This window comes from Nomia melanderi, chromosome 9 (genome assembly GCF_051020985.1).
Source record: "Nomia melanderi isolate GNS246 chromosome 9, iyNomMela1, whole genome shotgun sequence".
NCBI classification, from domain to species: Eukaryota; Metazoa; Arthropoda; class Insecta; order Hymenoptera; family Halictidae; genus Nomia; species Nomia melanderi.
In genome coordinates, this window is record NC_135007.1 from 16,457,252 (window position 1) to 16,482,943 (window position 25,692).

Consider the following 25,692-nt stretch of genomic DNA (forward strand, 5'->3'; position numbering starts at 1 on the left):
ACGAGTTTTAAATTCACAATTATTATATATTTATATAATATACACAATGAAAAATTTGCCTATAGAGAGTATCTGTCCTTATTTTTCTTATTTACAGGTATGAGCCTAATGACTTAAATAGAGGTACAAAGTTTATTCATAAATAAATACAAGTTACTTAAAATACATTCCTGCATATTGGACACGTCGCCTTCTGACTTGTACTGAACCACTTATACTGCAAAAAAAACATTGAAATTTTACGAATAATTCTAATATAAGATTACTGACATTAAAAAATAGACACATACCAAACAAGCCGTATGAAACTTCTTTCGACATGTATGACAAGATAATTTTGGTATTTGGTAAGAACTTGAATGGAATATACTGAAACATATGTAACACTCTTCGACCCCTGCGAATTTCTTGTCCAAGTTTTTCTTCCATAACGCGAGACCATCCCAAACAGATCCGTTCTATGAAAAAACATATAGATATTGCTAAATCTTTGTTCAAGGTAGATTAGAAATGTTGACAAACAGATGAAACTTCACCTGATGTGTAAGGAATATAGCCAACTGCATATGACAGTTCCTCCAGTTTGCAGTTCCCCCAGCATGTTGGCCAGGTTCTACTGTAACTGGTCCCAGGGGATGATTTGGTGGCAATGTGATATTAAGCTCTAATTTGGTGTCACTCATTTGATACAGTGCTATCACTTCGCGGAACGTTGGATGGACTTTCACTTGCATATTTTCCATATTTTGTAATTTGTTGTTGAGAAGCTCTTGACAAAGCATAGGGGTAACATAATGAGTTGTGATCTTGTCTACAGCTGCACTGACTCTGCTGTCGGATGCGCTCCACCATTGTCTCACCAATACCGGTAAATGCCTTAAACTGTTCCTATACAACCAGCAGACTATGTGATCTAGTCTCCATTCTGTCCAGCTTTCTACAAAACATTGTAATGATCAGTATTTATTACTGGGAGAACAGTGATTTATATATTATACCTCCGAATTCAAGAGACGGCTCCGTCGAAAAGATCTCCGTTAATTTTGCACTTTTGTTCTTATTGTCCTGAAGAACTTCTACTGGCATTAGCCTGAAGATATTGTTTAACAAACTGGGGAAGAAATTATCTCTGAAAACAAAACACACGTGAATTCATAAAATATTTTAGAATGGATAAAATGAAGTTTACATATAATATCAAGGAAGTTTAAAAAGATATTTACTTAAGCACTTCCGCGTATTGATAAAGTAAATCCCCATGAGCATTTGCACACATATCCAATATGATGGCCCACAACAGTAAATACCCTACAGTGTACGTGTAAGAGTCTGTGTATGGTTGTATAGTACAACTGACTGTATCACATAATCTGGAAATATGTTATAAATAGATCTCAAGATTTAGAACACCTGGACATCTTAAGTGTACTCAAAAACATAAGGGGGGTGTATACTCACTTGAAATCCATTAAAATCGTGTTCACAATGTTCTGTGTATTCTGAAGTATGTCTTCCATCTTTTTAATATTCAAATTATTCACGTCGAAGTTTTCAATCTCAACAGTAACTCTGTCTCGTATCACAAGGTCAGGTACAGTTTGTTTTAATAAATGATATGCGCCCAATTGTATACTGGTTAGAGGGGACTGAAGTAGCTTCAATGATAATTGAACAGTATCATTTAGGTTAATAACAACCGTGGGTGATATATTTAATTGATTTCTGAATAGTACATCCCCATTTAACACTTTTACTGCTTTACCTATGTGATCTAACACCACAATAGGTTTCACGCTTGATGTTCTTTCATTATACCAATCTGTAAACATACAATCTCGCAATTATAAGTTCCTAAAATTTCTTATTTTCATCTGTTAGAAGTACCTGCATAAAACATCCAAATTCGAGCGATCCCGTTCTGAATATCGCCAGCAAATATATTGTTCCACTCATCCAATAATGTTGGGGGTAAATTTGCTTTTTGTTCTTCCGTATTAACTATATTTTGGATAGCATAATAAAGCTGACAAGTCGAAACTGTCAGCGCTGATACCTGGAAGTGTAAAAAACAGGCTGTAAATATTAAGAAACCTTTTGATAGTAGGAATTATAATATTGGAACCTTAATATCTTCAATATGTTGTTTCGATTTGATAACAGATAATTGCCACATGACTAATGATATTAAGATAAAATTCCAGTGTTCATTGGTTAATTCGGACGACATATTCGTTACAAGTTCCGATAACAATGAAATAACTTCCAATGGAAGGGCTAACTTTTCCCACGAGGTTTCAGAAATATCGCTGAAAAAGGAAAACCATAGAAACACAATATTATTTTCGTCCTACTTAATTTAACAAGTCATAAGAAATTTAATCAATTATAGACAATATAAGTACCAATCCAGAAGCAGTGATGTAGAATTATTTTGTTCGTAAGATATTATCTTTTCTAGAATGTTCATGTAGCTTAAATTATCTTCTTTATTATAAAGCATTCTTTTTTCTACTATTAACTTATATATGTCATCATCTTTTGCCACTGAAGAGTCCTCCGTGTTTTGAAATTTGGATAGAATCTAAAATACAATATTGTGAATTACATAAAATTTATTTTTTCGAAGATATAAATAATAAATATTTGTATTGTGCTACCTGAAACTTCTGGAGACTCGTTTCAAAATTTTCATATATTATACTATTTGTATGAGTTTCAAACACTCTTTCAGATTTTTTACCCCAACTTAATTGTGTGCAACAGAAGTATAGTAGATAAGATAACATGCTGCCATATTGTTCATAATTCCTGCACACATATTTAAAATAAATAATGTCTCACTGAATAATCAAAGTCATTATTAAAGACAACAAATTACTTACGCAACAATATAATTCAGAACTTCGTCATTAGTATCGTCATTAACATATGCTTTCAACTGTTCAAAGCTAGTTTCAACTGTAGTCAACACTTTGTTAACGGTAGTATAACATTTTGTCTGCAATTAGTTCATTGAAAGAGTATTACTTATCATAGCATTATTATATTTATAAAAGAATATCATTATACATACAGATTTATAATGTTTTATATATATTTGTCCTAAAACAATCGAGTATATCACATCTGCTATTAGATTCGTGATTCCTGGTAAATTAATATTCTGTATCAATCCTATCTCTTTGATCAAGCATATATTCTTCAATAAGTTTGCATTAAACAATGCCCATTTCAAACAATTCTCCGTATTATCTATTATTGTATTATTAGTTAATTCGTCAGGTATACGTTCTTGGAAAATCTGTACACTTCGATCGAGGACTGATTCCAGCATAAATCTTCCGGTCATCACTTCTCCATAAAGAACAATTCCTGCTACTTCGACCAACCACCTTCGTATGTCAGAGCTTGTTAAGAATGTTAAAATAGTCTCTTTTACATAATCTTCTTCCTCGTGATTTTTGTTATTATAAATAATTTCAAGAAAATCAGACGCAATATCCACCAATATTTCTTTGGTTTGTTCCTCATTTCTGCAAAACATTGTATATACTACAAACCGAAACGTAAAAATATTTCATGTAAGAAAAATAATCTTACGTGTTATATATCTTCTTCCACATGATTGTTGCAAATTTTCTAGTTAGCTCAATAAATTCCAGTTTAGACAGTCTCTGAATGGCTTCCACAAGACCATTTTTCCATACAGTTTTCATTGTATCAATGAATGTTAAATTGTTACTAAAATAGTCGTGAGAACACAACTCAAAAAGTGTTTCTAATACTTGCATTGCCCCCAACGTTGATTGTTTGTGGGTCCATGCCAATGGAACAATGCAAGAAATTAATTGTGCAAAGTTTAACAAGTAAGTTTCGTCTATCTTATGAATTGAACTACAGATGATAGACACAATTTCATTAACACCCTCTTCTTTGACCAACAAATCTAAATATTCGAGAACAATTAAATATCATATATTAAAAGACACATACAATAGTTAAAAGAAGTAATTAAATATTAGAAGACTTACTGCCATCGTCAAAAGACTCAAAAGCCAACAAAATAAGGTCTTGATTTTTTTCAAGATCAGAGTAATTTCCTGCAGCTATTTCCTTTGCTACATCTATCAATAAGCTAGTCATTTTAGACTGTGAACACCATTTTCTTATTACTGGATCATTCCTATGTTTTTTGGATAAAGCACAGTGTACCACACTTCTTACTGTTACAATATCTTCAAACTGAAAGGGGATAGAAATTATAATATACATAAATTTTATAGGAAATATGAAATCTCTTACCTCAGTAAGTGACTTTAAAACTTTATCCTTTTCACAGTCATTCATATATGAGATAAAATTAAATATTAATTCTACTATATGCGCAGCTTCTATTGATTGTTCTAGCAACCACTGCCTCAAAACTTGATCATAGAAAGCTAAGAAATTTATTTGAGTTTTCAGAGACTCTGACAAACTTGTGAATAGCTTCTCACTTTCAAAACACGTGATAAGTTTATTTAAATATGTGACATATTTCTGAGTACGTTGTTCTGTAATTTTATCAAAATATTTTATACACAGAGTAATAACTAAATTATTCAGTTCTACCAAAAATTCTGTATCAGTATCAACTTCTGTCACTGATTTTCGGGATTCGATATTTATTATATCCTCTTCTGGTGCAGAAAACTTCACTTTCAAATTTTTACGGCTATGCGTAGGCGCTAATTTCAATGTAATTAAGAATTCAATTTGAGAATTATTTGTATCAGCAATATTAAATGTCTCAGAACTTTGAAACGTGTCTATTAAGAAATGGAACAGCGAATTCAGTTCAATCCAAAATTGTTCCATTAAATGAGTATACGATTCGAAATCTTCATTATGTCTATTTTTGCTCCAATATCGCAGCAGATGTGAAATTTCACAGAATAGGATTTGTTTCATTGGAGCATTCTCTTTTAAACATGTTTCGATTACTGGTATCAGCTGAAACAATGAATCAATCAGTTTTGCGAATCCATTCAAACATTTATACATATGTATGTTGTGAAATAAGTACTTGTTCTTTGAGAAGCGCTGTACATAAATCCCGATTTTTGGCATTCAATAGAACAGAATACCGTAAGCATTCGATGAACGATGTTGTTACGGCAAACATTTCGGATCGATTCGTTTGTACACTTTTCACAGAAAATCTAAAGAACAGATTAACATATTTTAAAATACGATTCACTGTATTATTTGATAAGGTATTGCTTGAATTGAATAAATACCCCTGTCGCATATTGTTGAAGAAGTTTATATACAAGTTATGAATATTGATATTTAACTTCGGGAATTGGCTAATAAACGGTAACAAATTTGGGTACACAATAGTTGCAGAGCACTGTCCTCCACTTCGTAGAACCCGCCACAATTTTGGTAATACTAGTTTCTCTATACTCACTACAGTGTACCAATCCTACAAAATAAATTACTTAAATGATCGAACATACTGTAGATTTAGAATATTATATAGTTCATAGTCAATAATTATCTACCTCTATTTTATTTATAGTTACTAGCATAGATTCCCAAACAGCGGACACAAGTGCAGGCTCTGTTTCATCCAAACTATTCATAATGGTTGTTACAGTCCTCTTTTTTTCTTCTTGTAAGAGTATGGTAGCATTTTCGATCATTGATGTTAACACATTAAAAAATGCAGTTTTCACAGCAAGAGCATCATATTTCACTAACTTCCAAAATTTGCTGTTCCTTATGATTTTATAATGAATATCCGTCGTTTTTTCAATTTCTTCTGAAGGAACCTTTTTTAAATAAGAACTGTAACCTTGTAGACTGGCTATTAGAACCCTCTGATATTTTGCTTCCATTTCTTCTGCTGCAATACTCCTAATAGAATTATGTATTACGTAGATTTAATATTCTTTTAACCACTGATTTATATTTTTAGTAAATATGATACATACTTTTGTTGGGACAAAGATTGTGCAGTTTGGACAGTAATGTTATCACAAATATACGATAAAATTTCATGTTGACAATGCACAATGGCATCAACAATTTTTTTTGGTGGAAATGTTCCCTGTATACATAAGAGAGTTCATATTAGAAAAGTTTACATCATTTTCATTTGTTTCAAATATTCTCGAATTAAAGAATGATAATATATTACACTGAATGAATTAGTAGCAGCTGAAGCAGCAGGAGCATATGTATCATATTGAGATGTAAACCAAGCTCCTGCCAACTGTTTTAAATACATAGCTATACCCTTGCCTACGCGCTTCACTACTGCTGCATGTGCTAACTGTGCACCTTCTCTTACTCTGTGTTCAATGTCTATAGCTAAGACACAATATAATCTGGGCCAAAATGGTAACATTCCTTCGACAGCTGATAATTCTGAATCCCTGCATAGGACTGCAAATTCTTGCAGAGCCTAATATAGTGTAATTTGTCAAACATAATGTTAATCATATAAGGCATTTCAATTAGGATAACTGCTTGATTGTTGTGATAGTACCTTGCACTTTGTTGTCGCATCTTTTTTGTTCATTTTCTTTAAAACTATTTGAAAATTATTATCAACACTATTCATCTCAACTTCATTAACACTACAGAGTGATAAACCTGGTAAAACAGGTATGTAACCACCATCGTTTACAGCTGAAAAACCAACAAATTTGGGTGTAGCAGTGCCCAGTAGTTCTGCACTTCTACTGCTATTTGATGGCTAGAAACAGAAAGACACATGTTATCAATAACTTATATTTTAATTAAAAATGTAATGGCTCTTGATTCATCATATGTCAAGTGGTATAGGTTACATTTATTTATATACAACATAAATAGTTTCATTATTAAACTGTATTTTTAGATTATCTTCTAGAATTTAATTATTTATTAGATATAATAAGGTTAACGTTCATGATAACAAAGTTGAGTTGCTCGCTTATATTATCTTTGATTACTGATATAAAGCTGTGCTTACCCTTGCATTATTTTTTGTTCTTTGTGCTTGTTTGCTCTTCCCCATGATAATTAGAAAGAAAGCAACGGGAAACAAGAAGTTCTGTGATCACACATCAATTTTATTCGTTTAATTCTCTGCCGACAACACCACAGTAAATCTTAACAGAAGTGAAACTCCGGCCTTCTTTTAAACTAATTTCTAGTGAACATGCATCTGTAAGTAACGTGAACGTAGCTGTAGATGATTGCATTATCGACAGTTAAATTAGGAACGTAATTTGAAGTAAACAAATAAAAACAAGGGGAAATAATAATCATTTCATTTTAAAGTTTAATTTAATGTTGATATTGTTGCAAAGAATTGTTAAAGCTGTCTATAAATAGTAGCTTAAGATCTTCAAATTTGGGGTCACTAACATGGAAGATTATCTTGTGACAACGTGTTCTATAACAGCTGATTTTTTGATGGCTATTGGTAACGCGAATTCCTAACCACGATATATATTTTTTATATGATAAAATTCCTTCATGCGGCTTAACTGTGACACTTTATTAAAGAATAATATGTATTCTATTTTCGTTGGCTGTTGTTGTTGGTTAAGATAGTGTAACAAAACACAATGATATATTGTATAAATATAACAATATACCAAGTATTAAGGCAATAAGAATCATTCTATTTTACAATACATCAAGTAAGGACTGATTAAATTTATAGGTGAGATTCCATTTAATATTTACTTACATTAAAAGTTTCATTACAGTTTACAAGAGGAGCAAACATGAACGTTGGAAACAAATTTGGCCAGAGGTTGCTCTTGTCGTATTGTTCCTTCACTTGCATTTATTTTCCTGGCATTCTGATATTACTCAAATTAAATGACAACTTGTACAATGTAGGGAAGTACAAGTTTATTCCAGTATTATTGATACTTCTCTTTGCAGAAGTCATTAAGCTTTTTTTCCCCATGTTTCATTCTGAATCAGCTATCATAGGGAAAACTGATTTAAGAACATCCTCAAAAGCTAGAAGATCTTTGTCAAGATACATTAGAGAGATCTTTAAATTCCTATTGGTCGCTTTTCTTTTGTCTGTTACATATTATATTATAATTATATTGTTCGGTGCACCTGTATTTATGCACCATGAAGAAACTACCATGCTCACAGTTACATTGACCACTCTTACATTTGTTCCTGCTAGTCTGCATTTAGGGGTTGATGGTGCATTAGAAATTATAACAGGAACACAATCTCAAAAGGGTAATATTTTCGCGGATGCAGTGAAGACTAATATTCAAGCAACTCTTTTGGGCACTTGGTTAGGTGCTATTGTAATTCCATTAGATTGGGACCGTCCATGGCAAGCTTGGCCAATCCCTTGTGTAATAGGAGCTTTGCTTGGTTATATGATTGCACATTTTATTACTCTTGCAAAAACATTACCCGTATTAAAATTATCTAATAAAGTTTATAGATAAATAATTAATGATTACACGAATAGTTTGATGAATATAATAATTTATTCATAGAAGAATGCAGTCATGTGTTAAAATATTTCTTAATTGATCTTTCACATTAGAGTATTTAATTCTGCACATATTAATTAAGGAAATTTTATAGTTGACAAAAGTATACAATTGTATTATACATTCTAGACATTTTGAAAAAATTTATAAACTTAATAAATGAAATTAATTCAATCGTTAGAAAACACTGCATTACCTATAAATTTATTTCAAGTTTCACTGCCAACCGTAATAGGCGCTATGATCGAGACCAAAATTCCGTTGGTAATGTAGCGATTGACATGAAAGTGATAATAGTTTAACAGTAAATGTTATTTTTATTCTCCCATTTCATTGATGAAGTAATGAATTCTGAATTGCGTTCATTTATGAATGTTTTCTACACAATTTTATCTGTTTTGTAAGATAAAACTTCATAAACACTAGATGTCAGTAGTATCAGATTAGCACCGCGTGCAAATCATGACCTTGGTTATCATTTTCATTTGGTATATCGCAATAGCAACCGGCGTCGAGACAGATTAATACTTATCGTAGTACCATTTATTCTGCTTCGTCGATCTCTCGCAGCTTCTTATATCTTTACTTAATAGTAATTGTTATTATTCAATTATGTTGGATACTGCTGGAAAGGTATTTATCCTGATGTTTACCGAAGAAACTTCTAATTATACTAATTAAATTCTTTTGTTTTTATTGGTATAAGTTCTAATTAAAATTTCTTTGCATATGTTAGGTAATTAAATGTAAAGCTGCAGTAGCATGGAAAGCAAAGGAGCCTCTTTCAATTGAAGAAGTTGAGGTAGCTCCTCCAAAGGCCCATGAAGTTAGAATCAAAGTTGTTGCTGTAGCTTTGTGTCATACAGATGCTTATACTCTAGACGGATTAGACCCAGAAGGAATTTTTCCATGTATTCTTGGTCATGAAGGCAGTGGTATTGTTGAGAGTGTTGGTGAAGGTGTTACAGAATTCCAGCCAGGTATGATTATACAATTAATTTAGAATTATATCCTATGTTTGGATTAATTATATGGTTATCAGCTATAAAGTTTCTCATATTAATTTATAGGTGATCATGTAGTTCCATTATACATTCCACAATGCAAGGATTGCAAATTTTGTAACTCTCCAAAGACAAATTTATGTAGCAAGATACGGGTAACCCAAGGGAAGGGTTTAATGCCTGATGGTACTTCCAGGTTTATTTGCAAGGGTCAGACTATTGCTCATTTCATGGGTTGCTCTACTTTTGCTGAATATACTGTAGTGGCTGATATTTCTCTGGCTAAGGTATTTTCTCTTTATATGTTGTGACTTGAAACATTTTTTATTATATTTTTAAAACATTGTTTCAGGTTGATCCTAGTGCACCACTTGAAAAGATTTGTTTGCTGGGTTGTGGAATACCTACTGGATACGGTGCTGCCTTGAACACAGCTAAAGTAGAACCTGAAAGCACATGTGCTATTTGGGGTTTGGGTGCAGTCGGTTTGGCAGTTGCACTTGGTTGTAAGAAGGCTGGTGCAAAACGTATTATTGGAGTAGATGTGAATCCAGGCAAATTTGAACTTGGTAAGATAAAGGGAACTATTTATTCATAGTCTTTGTTAAAGAATGAATACAACTTTTTAACACTTATTATAGCAAAAACATTTGGATGCAATGAATTCATTAATCCCAAGGACTATGACAAACCAATTCAAGAAGTTCTGATAGAATTAACTGATGGTGGATTGGATTATACTTTTGAATGTGTCGGCAATGTTAATACTATGGTAAAAAAGGATTCGATTTTTTACATAAATTGTAGTTTATAAAAAATCACTATGAAATATTTATCAAGTATTTTGTATTTAGAGAGCTGCTTTGGAGTCCTGTCATAAAGGCTGGGGTACATCTGTTATTGTGGGTGTAGCTGCAGCTGGGCAGGAGATCAGTACTCGTCCTTTCCAGTTGGTGACAGGTCGAGTATGGAAAGGAACTGCATTCGGTGGTTGGAAGTCTAAAGACAGTGTACCTAAACTGGTACAGGAATACTTGTCAAAGTCTCTAATGCTGGATGAGTTTATCACACATACTCTTCCATTCGAGAAAATTAACGAGGGATTTGATTTATTGCATGGAGGATCCTGGTAAATGATACACTTAATACTTAAGACAGTTAATAAGATAACTTATAATATTACTTTTACGATGCGAAATAATTTTCTTCCGTTTTAGCTTGAGAGCAGTGCTGAAATACTAAAGGGGAAAGCATAGGGTAACGTAATGCCAGTCTTCATAAAATTTTTACTCTGAACACGTCGAACAGAACATCTACTTTTTGTAACGATCTTTAAATAAAAATAATATATTCGAAAGAGGCGGAATGATCATTCTGACGTTTTCTACAACAATCTTTATTCATAAAGAATTCTTACAGCCACATGTACAATACCAATCTGGTGAAATATCAATAGTAGCTTCGGGATGAAGTAAAAATTCTTTACGCTTCGACCAGGTGCATACCTTACAAAAAATCATCACGTTTACGAAGATCATAGACGATGATTTTCCCCCATTGTATATAATTATGTATATACAATATGCAAGACAACGTTCTCGGTAAAACTATCATATGGTTGCGCTCGAGTTATGCTCGGTTAATCTACATATCGACAGTACGGTAATAAATTCAGGCGGAAATAGAAATTGCGCTCAACGTAGCAAAGGGTGCACGCGTGTTCGGTGAATTCGTACATCGCGGACGAGGTTTGCCGATTCAGTATGGCGCCGAGTGGACATTTCTATGAATTCTTACTTTGTTATTAGACCGCTGAGTTTACGCGTTCCACACTTGTTCCAAATTCTATCAAATAAAAGACACTAACGACGGTTTCTTTTTCAGATAATCGACACTTGGACTGCCACAACATTTACGCATGCTCCATAGAATCTCAGGGGGGGTTTGTTTATTTTTTTAAAATTCTAATAATAAATTAAAGCAACTATACAGATAGAAGAAAGAAAAACAATTTTCATGTAGTTGCTGTTCTGCGAAACTTGAATTCGCGTAAACCTCTGCAGTCTACTCGTTATTCCGATGTCTTAGAATGACGCGGTGTTCTATGGTGCTCGTTAAAACGCGGTTTTATTACTCTTGGACAGTTTACTCGCTTCCTTCCTTCCTTCCTTCCTTCCTTCCTTCCTTCCTTCCTACTCCGTATAATTTATCGATAAAGTCGGCCACGGAAGAGTAGAACAAACGTAGCAATTGCACAAGACTTAAATACTGAAATCCAGAGCGGAGTCATCGCCACTGATTAAACAACAATAAGAATCAATGAAGAATAGAGTCTCAAAGAACGCATCAATATCGACTCGCTGAGAACACACTATAAACTGAATCTCGAATACGTTTTTCATTCGCTAGATACGGATTACGTGTATTAATTTGCATTGGCTATCCCTACGTAAATCGCCACCTAATTTCGCTAGGGCATATTCACATAGTCACACCGATCATTTTTTTTCGTTTTCGACTTTTTCTACGGATTACAATGTAACGTTATACCCTCTAGTACCTACGGTGTTACCACACACTCGTTTAAGTAAAAGTCGTTAAGTAAAAATGCTTATAATTACAAGTAAACGCAGACGAATCACGACGTGCTCGTTTATGAAATATTAAAAACGCTTTTCCCTCGATCTTCCTTGATCCCTCCCGCGGGAGGGGACCGAGGAGTGTCTCTCTAGACATTATATCATTTATTATTATTAATATTTTTTTCCCTTTTCTTTTCATCGTATGTAGTTAAAATTGCGTGGATAATTTGTCAAAGGAGAGAGAAAAAAGAAAAAGAAATATTCGCTGAAGGATGAAGAACGGTATCGTGTATCTTAAAATATATATATATGTGTATATATATATATATGTATGTATGTTCGTATATATATATATATATTAATATTAATATTAATATTATTAATACCATTATTAATAATCTTTTTTTCTCTTGTTTCTATTCGTGTAAGGAGAGTGAAACGTTGGTCACGATCCACGCATTACGAGTTCATAGAATTCTCCCCCAAACACACCCTTCGTCGTGATTGAGCTGCTGCTTAGTAGGTAGCGAGTATGAAATAGGTCACCATTTTAATGCAAGTGTATCTTACGCTAGAACTCGCAACGCAAGATGGCCACGAGAGAAAGGAATGAAACGGTTTCTCTCTTCCGCAGAAGAATCAGAAGTAGAACAGTTCAGCGCGAGAAGAAAATAAATAAGCAACGATTCGATCTACGGAAATATACAACGTGTCCCTGGGAATCATCACTGTGTCGAAGTGCCCTTCTAAAAAAATTATATTCTCATATTTTCCATAACGTATCCTCCTCTACCCTCTCAGCGTACCAATCATCATCATTAACACGTTGAATACCGGACGACTTCACCAAACGAAATACACATAATCCAACAAACATAATACATCTTTTGATCGAGTTGCGTTATTCTTTGGACGTTTATGTTACTGAATGTCACCGCTTTATCTTACACATTGTTTATAATACAGAAACGTTGTCAAATCAATTATCCTTTACTCGAATGAATTAGCCATTTAATTTGGTTGGGGATCACCGGTGACCCCCACAGTATTCAACGCGTTAAGCAGGTCAGGTATCGCTGGCGGCCTGCGAGCCACGTGCCACTTCCCTCACTGTTTATTTACTTCCATCAGCGACCTTTACACGCCGCAAGTAGAGTGCCATAAACTGCGAGCGGAAATCGCAGGTAGCCCGTGGCCCGCCAGTTGCCCGAAGGCCCTGTAAGAAGGAACAGTGATAACTCTTGCACGGTGCACCCTGTGTATTCCCATAGATCGGTGACAGTGTCCAGCAACGGGGGGAGTTTTAGATTACATCTATTTCCATTCTGCGAGCGGGACTGTGGAATTTAAGTACACCTTTTTGACCTCTCTACGTCTCATTAAGCGTGCACCTCTCTAAGAGTATGTGTTTTAACGCGGTACGCGCGTGTCCGCAGACGATCGGCCGGGTTTTCTCTCTTAGCTAGCTTGTTGTTCTCTTGTTCTCTTTCCTTTGTGTTGTTGTTTCGTCCGCCGTATTATCGTAAGTCATAGACAGTGTAATGTATCATTTATATTTATATATATATATATTTTTTTTTGTATCTATATATATATATATATTATGCTTAGACATTACAATTCGAGATTTCGTTAATCTAGCGCAGGTTAGAAATCATAATTATATAGAGCATTCTTTTTTCTTTCTTTCTTTCTTTCTTTCTTTCTTTCTTTCTCTCTCGCTCGTTCTCTCTTTCTCTCATTTGTTTACTTTTTTTGTTCCATTTTCTCTTTATCTTTGTTAAACTTTATCTGTTGCATCTGTCTCCTTAAAGGTATCGTTTACACCTACGCGTCGTGTGGAATGGACATGAAATTTCTACCCGATGGAGGATGAGCTTTCAATTTCTCCCTTCTGACACTCACCCCTCCCGTAAGTGTCTTTCTTTTGTCACTCTCTCTCTCTCTCTTTCTCTCTCTCTTTTATTCTCGCTGTCTTTCTCCCTATTTTCCCCTATACGCGTAAACAGTGTATAATTGTATTATTTGTAGACGAGTTGTGCATGGAGGTACCTCGAGGGGCACACAGGCTAAAGGTCATATTCCCACTTTCCGTCTGTGACAATTAGACGGCGGATTTTATGCATTATTACGTATTAACAAACTGAGTGCATATAGAATATAAAGTAACGTTCGCGAGGATTCAAGGATGCTGTCACTTTAGTTTCAACCGATTAAGATCCTTAAGGGAAGATATTCGGTCTCGTTCAACCTTTGTTCCTTTAGATTCTTTGTTTCTTTAGAAATATCTCTTTCGCACGAAGATCCGCTGTCTACCGATAATCTACGCCGTTCTCGTCGAAGGCGACGCGTTAATCGTGGACCGCGGATCGGATGAATTGCAATGAAAAAAAAGAAATTCCCTTTCTCAACAGGTTTCGACGGGCTGACACGACGATTACAAGAAACAATGGAACGATTCAGATTTCCGTTTTATTGCATTCAGAAGACCCTTGGAAGCCGCCGACGCACGAGAATCCGCGGTCCAGCTAACAATCGCGTCGGTAATTATCAAACATTGCACGGGTTCGCTATTGCACGACTTGTGTGTGTTAATTATTGCACTGTTCAGTTCCTCGTTCCCTCTTAACCCGTTTGGCACTTGTGTCGTCTTCCCGAGTCGACTGGATTCAACCCTTCGCGTCCTGAATGTACTTCGCCGCACCGTTTCCGAGAAAACACGAACGCGAGTGTCTCTGAATTCTCCGTTCCAATGCAATCTAATTCAAATGACATGCATACCCTAACAACGAATAAAACGTACGCGTTACTCAACAGTAGAACTACCAGACGTCTCAATAACTCCACAATTTTTCTCTTACAATCATCCAAATTAGAATCCTCCCAAAACTTAAAATCCATTGATATACTTTTACAAACAGAACAGTAGAAGCCTCTTTGAAACCAAATATATTCGACAAACTCCAAGAATAATTCCAATTTCTATAAGAACCTCTAAATAATCCTCTTCATTCGCTCGGTAGTCCTAGTGTTCAAAGCATCTCAATAAAGACAACAACAACAAATAAGATACAAATCATTCAGGACACAAAGGGTCGCCAAAGCTTCTGTTGACACTTTCATTTGCTCGTTTCAGTCGGATCGAAGCTATGCCAAGGATCAAGACCGATCCTCCCGAGGATCCAAGACGATCGCGGGTTAAGAACGACCGCGATCCGTCCCCGAGGATCTTCGGAAGCGGAGCTCCTCGCGCCGGAACGTTTGGTAAGTCTTCTCTCGTTCTTCCGTTCGCTCTTCTGTTTCCCCTCTTTCCCCTTCCGTTTCGTTGCTCTTCGAACTGGCTCTGTTTTTAGGCTCACGCACACGCGGCGCCGCTCGCAGCCTCCGCCGCCCTGATTCACCGAAGACACCTCCAATCACAACGGCGATGATCGATGCGACGATCGGACGACTCGGGACGAGCCTCCAGTCCGCCGAGAGGGAACAACCTCGTCGTCCGACCGCTCGATATCGCGTCCAAGGTACTGCTCCCGGTTAGCTGCTGCTGCTGTTTTTGTTATGCTGTTGTGTTTGCTGGCTGGATCCTACGGAATCTAGAAGTCTAACGGCTGATCGGCGGACCCCTCGAGGTCCTGGGCGGAGTCCGTGCCGCCGTCTTCGTCGTCGTCCAGGTCCACGCTGTTGGTCTTCAGGCCGCCGTTGCTGATCTTGTTGACGATCGTGTCTGGAATGCGATTGTAGCGTTGGTCAATGGTGTCTCGAGGTTCTCGTACGCGTTGAAACTTAGGCATCGCTACAATGTTGAGTCTTCCAAAGTTTTATGATACATGTTGCACTCAGAATAAGCGAGAAAGGCTCAAGCTTGTAGCGGTGTCCGCAAGTTTCAATGGATGAGGGTCTTTAGAGTACTTAAGATATTATTTAACACGTTGAATGCCGCACAATTTTGTAAAGCAATATACAAAATGTGTAATCTGATTGCATTATTATTGTTACACGTTCTAGCTGAATGTCACGGAATTAGGTAATGTTATTTGTATTATAGAAATGATAGAAACAAAGAATTGTTTCTAAATAATCGTTTCACTGAACTACAGTAATTCTGAGAAAAATGATTGCCTACAAAAATTGTGCGTACCATAAATGGTACACGTGGTATACAACGTGTTAGATAGTGAGCAGTAGACGGAGCAGACAAGCGATAGATAGTTCCTAGGAACATAGTCGAGGGTAATATCTGTTCAGCGACCTTGGGCGAACGTTTTCTGCCGGGAGGAATGCGAAGCTGGAATATTGCGAGTTCGCTGCGGCGTGTAATGTTCCAAACGCTGACTATCGTCGAGCGATCGTCAAACTTACCGCAGTCTGGTTTGCTGCCACGTGTTCTGGTACCGGCGAACTCGACGCCATGGGGGTCGACGCACCAGCAAAGACCGAGGCCACGATTGCATTGGGTGCTTCGGTAATAGCCTCTTGAGTCGCAGGCGGGCGCCACGTCGGGGGATAATCGTTTACGGACGGCGGCGCACGGACGCTCGGCTTTTGAGAAACATCCGCACCATTCGGGACCGTTCACGAAGATGTCTCTGAAATGGACGAATTAAAAATACTTCACTGACAATTTTAACTCTTCCCGAGAAGCACTTCGTCTTTGACGATGGACAGTGCGTCAGTGTTCTTCGAGTCAAGTGTATATAGATTAACATTAGAACTACCGATCTTTTCAAAATGTCTTTATAATTTAAGTGATATAAATATAATGTAAAATGTCTTTTGAATTTGTTGAGATTTCAACTGGCTTATATTTCAGTTTATTACTGAATTAATTTCATTAATAATTTCTTAAGGAAGTCTCTGTACCTTTGCAGTAATTGTAAGAGAAGAAATTAGGAATTGGCCATTTTCACATATCTGGTAGTTCTAGTGTTATATAGCACTTTGTTTATTTGAAACTCGAGAACCACTGAAATTGTACTTTTATAAAAATACTTCTGTAGTTGAAAAGAATTTGAACATAGAGGTTTCGTTTTTGTACTAGTATCATTGATGTCAGTCTTTGTCTGCGACATTCAAACTCGCATCGGAAACAATTACACAGTAATCAAATTGAGTGCGACGTTTCTGCGTAATGTGTTCCATCTCGATAAAGTACCTGCTGTATCTGAGCAATAAAGGTCGCGCAGTAAAGCAGAGAGTAAAGCGGTTAGTTAAGTAGTAAACTGACTTGTATACGCAAACGACGAGAAGAGAGATTGATATTATATGGCGAGTATGTGTATATGATCCCATGACCTGCTGAGTATGGTCATAACCAGTTCACCCTCTGACTGCCACGTCACTCAAATATAGATGAAACCATTTCTTATATACACTACATTAATTTCCTTAGTAACCCAACGAATGAACCAAATTTCGTTGAATATATGATACATAATGATACTAGAGCAATCTCTATAAAAAATCTTGACTGTTTTATTTCTGCTTTATCAAGACAACTTTCATATAAGTTTCGGTGACTTCACTTGACTTCACTTCACTTCGGTGAATACACCAAACAACAGACCAATCAATATTCTACCAAGAGTTGAGAAACAAGTAGAAACAATACTGGTTCCTCAACGAATCTAGAGGCTTTCTACGAATCCAAAGGTCACTGCTTTATTGCTCTCAGCCACGATTGATGACTCGACATAGGACTGCCAAGGGCTAATACACCAAACAATAGACCAATCAATATTCCAACAAGAGTTGAGAAATAAGTAGAAACAATACTGGTTCCTCAACGAATCTAGAGGCTTTCTACGAATCCAAAGGTCACTGGTTTATTGCTCTCAGCCACGATTGATCTATCTTAATTGAACAATAACATAGCTGATCCCCGACGTACCCTTTCAGACGCCGGAACCAATGTACACCAGACCGAGGCTTCACACATATCCATAGAATCAGTCTCTCCCTAACAACCAGTCAGCTACTTGGTCGGCAGGCACGTACGCTCGAGACCTATTACACTCGAGCGTCGGAACGGCCCGGCCCGCCTTCCGCTCGCGGTATTAAAAACTGAAAGGGTTTCTCGTTCCCTTTTCGGGTCACGTATCCCGCGAGTTTAATGATTTACAAGCAAACGGCCGGGCCGGGAATTACGTAAAGGGAAGAAAAATTCGTCGCGGTGTGACAAACGGATTACAACACAGCCGGGACCTCTCTCTACGTGAACGGAATCACTTGGGGTCGTTCCCGCCCTCTTAACACACTGCCGACGAGCTTCACTGGAATTGGGTGTTACGGAGAGCCAGCTGAATCGTTGGTCATCCAGGAATATGTGTGGAGCACTCGAGTACACGAGTACGTGTCCTGCGATTTGATAGTTTTCTAACTGCCAACGTTTTGCATCTCATAGTTTTACACTAGAAACATTGAATATCATCTGATGAGAGGGGTTGTTCTTTGAAACGTATATAAATTGAGAAACAAAGTTGTAGACTTATGAGCATTAGTCATTTGTTTCTTTGGAATATTGTTAGTAGGATTATTTGATTGTTTGCCTCTTAAGGTTCTTAGTTTAGTTTTTCACTAGAAATATTGAATATCATCTGATGAGAGGGGTTGTTCTGTGAAACGTATATAAATTGAGAAACAGTTATAGGCTTATGAGCATTAGTCATTTCTTTCTCTGAAATATTGTTAGTAGGATTGTTTGATTATTTGCCTTTTAAGATTCTTAGTTTAGTTTTTCACTAGAAATTCATAAGGAAATGTATATAAATTGAGAAACAAAGCTGTAGCCTTGTTAGTAGTCATTTCTTTCTTTGCAATACTGTTAATCAGTAGTTTGATAGGATCTTCTATTAAGAATCTTTAACTTTGGTAAATAACAGAGACAAGCTTAAATGAATGTAACTATATTACACTGTACCATATTGTATCATCATCTAACAATACGCGTTAATACCGATGTCTGACACAATACCCTCCATTACTACTGAACACAGACTCGAGCAACACATCTGCTATACCAACGCTATGAACTCTATAAAAACAAATATTTTCATCCAGGAAAAATCCTATACGTTCTCGAGACTAGTATTAATCAATATCTACAGTGTACAACATATAACTTCAGCAGTTCTCATGAAAAAAAATTCCTAAAAATGGCTTCGTCGCTGGTTGGGTGTCTGACTCGCATCCCGTTACTCCTGAGTATTGGTTGGCCGGCGTTTAGTAGTGTCTCTCAATTATTTCCGAGGCGTATCGATGTAAAAGAAGAAGAAAAAAAATAGGTTACAGGGACACGTCTTTCCACGTGGATAGAATTAGGAGTCGCGTTCCTCACCCGTCAGTGTCGCAGCCGTCGAGGAACGGTTTCAGACACGGCTCGTTCTGATCGTGCTCCAGCCCGTACAACTCGGAAAGGGAGAGTCGGCCGTCGTTGTCGCTGTCCAAATGTCCGAACATCCACCTGACCTCGCTCTGGCAACCGATGGGGAAGTGACCTGGAAACGGCAGCCTGTGAAATATGAATTCGACTGGCCGCGTCTCTGCGGACGGAATAAAACTGAAATCTCGTTCGCCGGGAAATGCTCCCAGCACCTAGATTGCATTGATACAGCCTTTTATTTCTTTTGTTCCCCCGTCTTTTTTGTTCTTTAGCATTCTCATTTATCGTTCCTCTCGCGCTTATTGCGACTACTATTATATAGCTAGTTCAATTATTTCAATAGCTAATACTTTTCTATATTTTCTATATTATATTATATTATATTTTATATTTTCTATACTAACGTTTTCTGTATTTTCACTATTTCGATTACTCTATTATTCCTTTGCACTCCGAAGTTTTCCACTAGAAATATTTCAACATTTTCTGATGAGATATTTTGTAAAAGCAACTCGAAATTCACGTGAATTGATGGACAAGGCTATTTCACGTCAATATTTCTCAGATCGATGCATTATAGGGAGTATAATATTAAATATCAAACTTTATAGCTTCACTGTGGGAAATCAAGTGGTGACTGAGAGTTTCGAGTGCAAAGGGTTATAATAAATTTCATTTCCATCAAATGTCCACTCCGACTGAGACAATCTCGAAAGCTACTTACAGTCTAATTAACCCTCTATGGGCCGAATTTTTGTTCACGATTGTAACAAAATCTATAGAAAATAATAATTGTAATAGTTTCAATAATTTCATCAAACAAATATATTCTGTAACTTCCAAGTTACAATGACGGTAAACTTTCACTGAGCATATGAAAGTTTAAGTTGGTTACTTAATTTTACTCACCACTTTGAGTGCAAAATGAAATAAATCAAAAAGACGTCAATACACTGACATGTCACTTCAAAGTCACACAGGCCTACAGAGGGATAATAAAACAATTAGCGACAATTCCTACAAATCAATGAAACTTAAAGCTCCGATCGAAAGGATGCCGTCGAAGTTCGAAAAATCGCAAAATACCGGAGGACCTTGATCCCCGAAATAACTCGGTAGGTTCCCAGTAGTTGCGGCGTTCCCAGCGGGGCCTTGAATCGGAATTATTGAAATTGCAGGCAATGGTAGGAGGGGCGGGTCGAGTGAAATGTAAACGAGGGGCCGCGCGACTGTTGTTCGAATTTGACCAATCGTCTGTCCCGCAACTGCGACAGAGGGGTCGCGAGATCACAGGGAACGGGAACAGACAGCGAGGAAGAGGCGCGCGAGGCGAGAGGCCGGCCGAGGGGTGGCGAGGGGCAGGGAGCCAGAGGGGCGGAACGGTACAGGCCGGGAGAACAATATCGCAGGAGACACGGGGGCAAAGTAATCGCAGTGGATCTCGACGGGAAGCGATTCATTCTAACGGGACAATTCCGAACTGGTACGAAAGTGATTGTACCGAAGTCGAATAGCGTGCAGTGACGTGAGGCAGTTCCGAAACTGTAATGTCCAGGACCCGGCCTGGCCCGGCTTCGTGCGGAGCAATTAGTCTCTTGTATATTCAGCCGCCTGATCCTCCGGGGCTTGCCAATATGGCGCCTCTTACAATCTCTGTTTATATATTGCCTTCTGTGCGAGACTGTTCATCGGTTTCGAGTAAGTTTCTCATTATAATATTGAAATCTTCCTTCCCAAAAGGGAAACTTTTGGATCTTGTGGATCATTCTTTTGGTAGATAGAATTCGATGGGTGATTCGATAGTCCTTTAGTTCCGATTGGTGTTATGGGATTTGAGGTGTTTTCTATTGTTTAACCCCTTGTCCTACGAGTGAGGCCCGTGGTGAAGATTATTATATATTACTTAGTCAATTCGAATTCAAAGTAAATATTATTCCTCTGTGATCAACTATTATACTTAAAAGGAAATATAGGAATAACATATGCTTAGAATTTTTCTCTTTTCCCAATAAATCATTCATGACAAAGTAGCCGTATCGATGAGGGTCGAGAAAGAAATCATAGGTCAAGGGGTTAACGAGAAGTTGAAGCTTGTCATTGGAGAATAGAGATCGGAGCTTAGTTTCTGATTATTGTTCTGGATTTTGTACTGTACTATTTCTGAGATGTCAGAGTCTATTTTGCTTATGAATATTTTAGGTTGCACAGCGAAGTGTTGTAGACTCCTGTGACTGTAGGGGTTGTATTTATGTAAATGTTGAGACCTTTCGGTTTAGGACGGGGACGACGGTGTTTGGAGTCGGACATCACCACGGAGAACCAGTCCAGCAGACGATTCGCCATTGCCGGCTTGAACGTCGGCGGGCACTCAGCGTTCCGGGACAACTGGGAGTTGTAAGTCGACTTCAACGGGGACGGCGTTTTCTCCATAACTTCGTTGCTCATCAGGTGCTTGTCGTCGTATTTGCTTTCGGCAGCCAGCGCCTGGAAAAAAACGAGGCGAACCAAAATGAAATGGGACCATATAAACGCAGGGAAATATAAATGATGTCACTTTAGCACTCTAGTGCGATTAAATAAAATGCCCTTTACCATCCCTATCCCTTCCTTAGATATTAATATCAATAAATCTAACGAAGACCAAAGCAAAACCTTTCATTTTTCATGATTAATTTATGTTGATGATATCGACAAGTGAGCTTTCGAGCTTTTGAGCGCAGAGCCGTGACCTTGAGAGCTTTTGAGCACAAAATCTAGAGATTCCGAGCTTTTGAGCCATTTTTCAGGCGGTAAATGATACGAAAACTCGAAAACCCAGAGCTTTTTTAGTTTGAGCACGTAGATGTAAGAGTTGAAGAGCTTTTGAGCCATTTTCGGAAAAGGTTTACTTTCCTAGAGAGTTGAAATTTAAGATTTTTTAGTTTGAGCCTCTCGAAGTTACAGCTCTAGAGCTTTTGAGCCATTTTTGGAAGAGTCTAACTTCCCAGAGAGATAAATTTCGAGCTTTTTTAGTTTGAGCCTCGAAAAGTTAGAGATTTAGAGCTTTTGAGCCATTTTTGGGAAGAGCTTAACTTAGTAGAGAGTTACATTTCGAGCTTTTTTAGTTTGAGCCTCACGGTGTTAGATCTTTTGAGCCATTTTTCGGAAGGCTTACTTTCCTAGAGAGTTGAAATTTAAGATTTTTTAGTATGAGCCTCGCGAAGTTAGAGATTTAGAGCTTTTGAGCCATTTTTGGGAGAAATTTATATCCCACAGAGATAAAAATTGGAGCTTTTTAGTTTGAGCATGTAGATCTAAGCTTTTGAGCCATTTTTGCGAGATCTTAAGTCCCTAGAGATATATAAATTGGAGCTTTTTTAGTTTGAGCATGTAGATCTAAGAGCTTGCGAGCTTTTGAGCAATTTTTTGGAGCCCTACGAATACTTAATCGCGAAAACTGTAACTGCTTTCGTTTCAGCACGTAAATTTAAGAGTTTGCGTGCTTTTGAGTCGCTTTCGAGGGTACTCAAATGCTGAAATCTCTTATGTATTGACTTGACTTTATTTCTAAGACCTGGAAAAATGAGTTTTCGAGCATTAGAGCAATTTCCGGCGAACGCTCAAATATCTGATGTTTCAAATCGATCACGCCCCGAGTTCCCTTAACCGTCTCCGTCAGTGGTAAAATCCACCATGAGCGAAACAAACGAATTCCACTGATCCTCTCCGCTCCTGCTGGCCGGACGCATCTCCCGGCTCCCCGGTTGCCAATCCGCGATCCCCTCCCTTTCATAAAACAAACACATCCGACTCCTCCATACTAAATTCCAATTACGGGATTACGCTCGCCCTCGACTCGGAACTGTACCACGGAGTTTAAGGGCCGCCGGAAAGTATTCCGTCCGTCGTTGCCAGCGCGGGACAACGGGCGGCGAGCGGGGCGGGCGAGGGATTAAAATCCGGGGAGCCGAGCGATCCGTCTTAGCCGCGTCTCGTGTGCGTCGCCAAGTTACGGGTACCAGCCGACCGTAACGATATTACGGCTCCCCATCGTCTGGCGACGTCTCTACGACGGATCGATGACGGGGACGCCTCTCGCGTCTGGTCTCCACGAAAATACGAGCCATCGACTACGGCCACGGCGAAAGGGAAGCGACGGGCGAACGGGGAAGGGGCGAGTTCGGCTCGACCAATAACAGCCTTACTCCTGGCTTCTTCGGAAGATGCTGTTCGCCGTCATCGTAAAGGACCCTGGGATCACATGACTCCCCGCGTCGAGGCCGGCATCCACTGGAATCGTAACTCGGCTATTATTGTTTTCCCTCGGAAATAATGTCTGAACCACTCGGAGGGTCGGGATCATCTGATCCGAGCCTCCCGATGCCTGTCGGGTCGAGAATGACCCGCTAGGCTGCGCTGGATTCGCCTCGGAGTGGGGATTCGTTAGTACTGGAACTACCGTACCAGTTGAAATGACTGATTTCGATTTTTGTTTCGCAGTTATTAGCACTCCACAGTTTTGTGATGTCAGCAACTCCTACCAATTTTGATAGTAGTCCTACTAAAAATGTTATAACATTTAGACCTTTAATTCCCTTCTCAGCAAAAACTTTCCATATTTGGAAGATCTGATAATCTAAAGGTAGTTCTCTTAAAATTCATTGAGATATTTAATATTACTGGTGCGATATTGGAGTGCATAGAGTTAATATAGAGTTTAATATTACTGGTAATATAGAGTTCAAAGGGTTAATACCTTAAAAGCATTGAATATCCGAAATGATTTTTAAAATAAATAGCTTCATTTGAGTACTATGATGAATGTCTCAAGAAACTGAAAATAATCTACTGTTACAATTTTTATAGAAATCACATATCAATCGTATTAAATGCTCGGTAGTTCTAGCGTTGGAAAACTTCATTGGAAAACTCCGTGAGAGAATTTCGCTCGTGGGTGTTCGAAAAAAATCGCCGTCTCGAATGAGTTAAAGAAAGTCGATACTGCGAGACCTCTGTTAGCTTTCGGCTCCTCTCCCCCGTTTTCCACGCAGTTTCGAGCTTTTCTTTTCCCGTCGATGGGCTCGGTGTAATGAAAAACCGGTGGCAGGATAAGTATTAATTACCAGCGCGGCGGGGAATAATTTAAAAAGCCGGCCGGGATTAATTTCGCCCCGAACTGCTCCTCGATTTAAACTCCCCGCCGCCCTTTGCCTCCCTCTCGGTCCGTTTCTCCTCGTTTCTCCTCGTTTCTTCTGTTTGCCGGCCGTTTTTCCACCTTCCATCCACTCCCGTGGCTGTTTATCTTCAATCTTCTCCGCGCGACTTATTGTTTTCGTTGGTTCGGCCGGTGTTTTCCGCGCGGAACACGCCGCGCAATGGATCGCCGGCGTGGAATCGTGTTTGGAATTCGAGGAGGATGTAGAGCGAAATTAGAAAATATTGGAGCAGGCTTTCTTCGAGTGTTGTCGGACCCTGTGCTTTCGCATTCGTCGAGTTGTGAGCTGTAGAGTCTTTGCGTGTAGGAAAAAATAGCTGATTGTGTATGTGCAATGGTAAGTAACGATAATGAACGATTAATGGATGAGTTGGAGTATTCGGCTGAGGAAAACGTATTTTTACTACTTGTCTGACTATAGACCGGCGTCTACTACTTCGTAAGGGTTAATATTGATATATATTACTGGCTCGCTGAGTTACAATTGGTAGTTTCGATGGTAGAAAGTAGCTCGCAATTTACATCGATGATTTAGTCTAATTTGTTCGACTCGTCTGACCTATGAATCGCCTGTACTACTTGCCTCCGCTCATAATTCTAGCTTTCCAAGGTTATCTGACTAATTCTTCTGCTTCCCCTAATTCTAATAAATAAATAATTCTAATTTTAATACTCGAGAGGTGACTCAGTCACCATTTGATTCGATACAACGAAATTACAAAGTATTATATACAATATTGAATTTCCTATAATGCATCAACACGCAAAACTTCTATAATAGCTTTGTTTCTTACTTCAGTTTTCTCATTAATTCCTTCGAAATAATGTCATCCACGTCTCATAGGAAAGTGTCGAATTCCAGTGGTCTAGAGGCCGTATCAGAAATTGCTCGGAGCGCAAGGGGTTAAAGTCCAAAACATCCAAGAAAATCCAGTTGCAACTAAATTATTCGACACGCCTGTAACAACCCTGTATCTCGTGATCGTTTCCTCGGCGAGCCACCCTATAGATTCTCCCTCGA

General features: G+C 37.9%; 4 protein-coding genes across 7 annotated transcripts in view; 2 read left to right on the top strand and 2 right to left on the bottom strand.

Annotated features, from left to right (window-relative positions):
* Positions 1-26: 26 nt before the first annotated feature.
* Positions 27-7,154, bottom strand: Ltn1 (E3 ubiquitin-protein ligase listerin). Its single transcript, XM_031989239.2, has 22 exons — positions 7,004-7,154; positions 6,536-6,745; positions 6,185-6,451; positions 5,979-6,094; positions 5,547-5,901; positions 5,280-5,467; positions 5,066-5,201; positions 4,303-4,992; positions 4,032-4,242; positions 3,601-3,946; positions 3,074-3,533; positions 2,883-2,998; positions 2,658-2,808; positions 2,403-2,581; positions 2,123-2,306; positions 1,885-2,053; positions 1,459-1,819; positions 1,224-1,370; positions 999-1,129; positions 537-937; positions 291-458; positions 27-217 (listed from the first exon to the last, which is right to left on the bottom strand). Exons 1-22 carry the CDS (start codon positions 7,046-7,048, stop codon positions 158-160), a joined length of 5,091 nt encoding a protein of 1,696 aa, XP_031845099.2. The 5' UTR covers positions 7,049-7,154; the 3' UTR covers positions 27-157.
* Positions 7,038-8,521, top strand: PIG-F (phosphatidylinositol glycan anchor biosynthesis class F). 2 transcript variants are annotated; one of them, XM_031989251.2, is made up of 2 exons: positions 7,038-7,200; positions 7,749-8,521. In XM_031989251.2, the coding sequence occupies exon 2, from the start codon at positions 7,767-7,769 to the stop codon at positions 8,463-8,465; it is 699 nt and encodes a 232-aa protein (XP_031845111.1). In that variant the 5' UTR covers positions 7,038-7,200; positions 7,749-7,766; the 3' UTR covers positions 8,466-8,521. The 2 variants fall into 2 exon arrangements, with proteins under 2 accessions (XP_031845111.1, XP_031845110.1); XM_031989250.2 differs by lacking the exon at positions 7,038-7,200 and adding an exon at positions 7,210-7,679.
* Positions 8,522-8,795: 274 nt separating this feature from the next.
* Positions 8,796-10,874, top strand: Fdh (alcohol dehydrogenase class-3 Fdh). The gene is made up of 7 exons (XM_031989246.2): positions 8,796-9,146; positions 9,250-9,493; positions 9,584-9,804; positions 9,870-10,086; positions 10,159-10,289; positions 10,372-10,646; positions 10,735-10,874. The coding sequence occupies exons 1-7, from the start codon at positions 9,126-9,128 to the stop codon at positions 10,757-10,759; spliced, it is 1,134 nt and encodes a 377-aa protein (XP_031845106.2). The 5' UTR covers positions 8,796-9,125; the 3' UTR covers positions 10,760-10,874.
* An 816-nt stretch (positions 10,875-11,690) lies between these two features.
* Cow (Proteoglycan Cow) overlaps positions 11,691-25,692 on the bottom strand; it is a 177,781-nt gene continuing 163,779 nt past the window's right edge. For all 3 annotated transcript variants that reach the window (XM_031989244.2, XM_031989242.2, XM_031989243.2), the window contains exons 7-10: positions 21,742-21,961; positions 19,433-19,592; positions 16,459-16,685; positions 11,691-15,823 (exon numbers count right to left, since the gene is read on the bottom strand). In XM_031989244.2, coding sequence (XP_031845104.1) covers positions 15,693-15,823; positions 16,459-16,685; positions 19,433-19,592; positions 21,742-21,961 — 738 coding nt within the window. In that variant the 3' untranslated portion in view covers positions 11,691-15,692. The remainder of the gene's footprint in view (positions 15,824-16,458; positions 16,686-19,432; positions 19,593-21,741; positions 21,962-25,692) is intronic.

Coding starts and splice junctions, on each gene's coding strand:
- Ltn1 (XM_031989239.2), bottom strand. CDS start 7,048: ATGGGGAAGAGCAAACAAGCACAAAGAACAAAAAATAATGCAAGG. Junction 6,095..6,184: donor CTGCTACTAATTCATTCAGT/GTAATATATTAT, acceptor TTATGTATACAG/GGAACATTTCCACCAAAAAA. Junction 459..536: donor CTATATTCCTTACACATCAG/GTGAAGTTTCAT, acceptor GTTTTTTCATAG/AACGGATCTGTTTGGGATGG.
- PIG-F (XM_031989251.2), top strand. CDS start 7,767: ATGAACGTTGGAAACAAATTTGGCCAGAGGTTGCTCTTGTCGTATTGT.
- Fdh (XM_031989246.2), top strand. CDS start 9,126: ATGTTGGATACTGCTGGAAAG. Junction 10,087..10,158: donor TCCAGGCAAATTTGAACTTG/GTAAGATAAAGG, acceptor CACTTATTATAG/CAAAAACATTTGGATGCAAT. Junction 10,290..10,371: donor TCGGCAATGTTAATACTATG/GTAAAAAAGGAT, acceptor TTTTGTATTTAG/AGAGCTGCTTTGGAGTCCTG.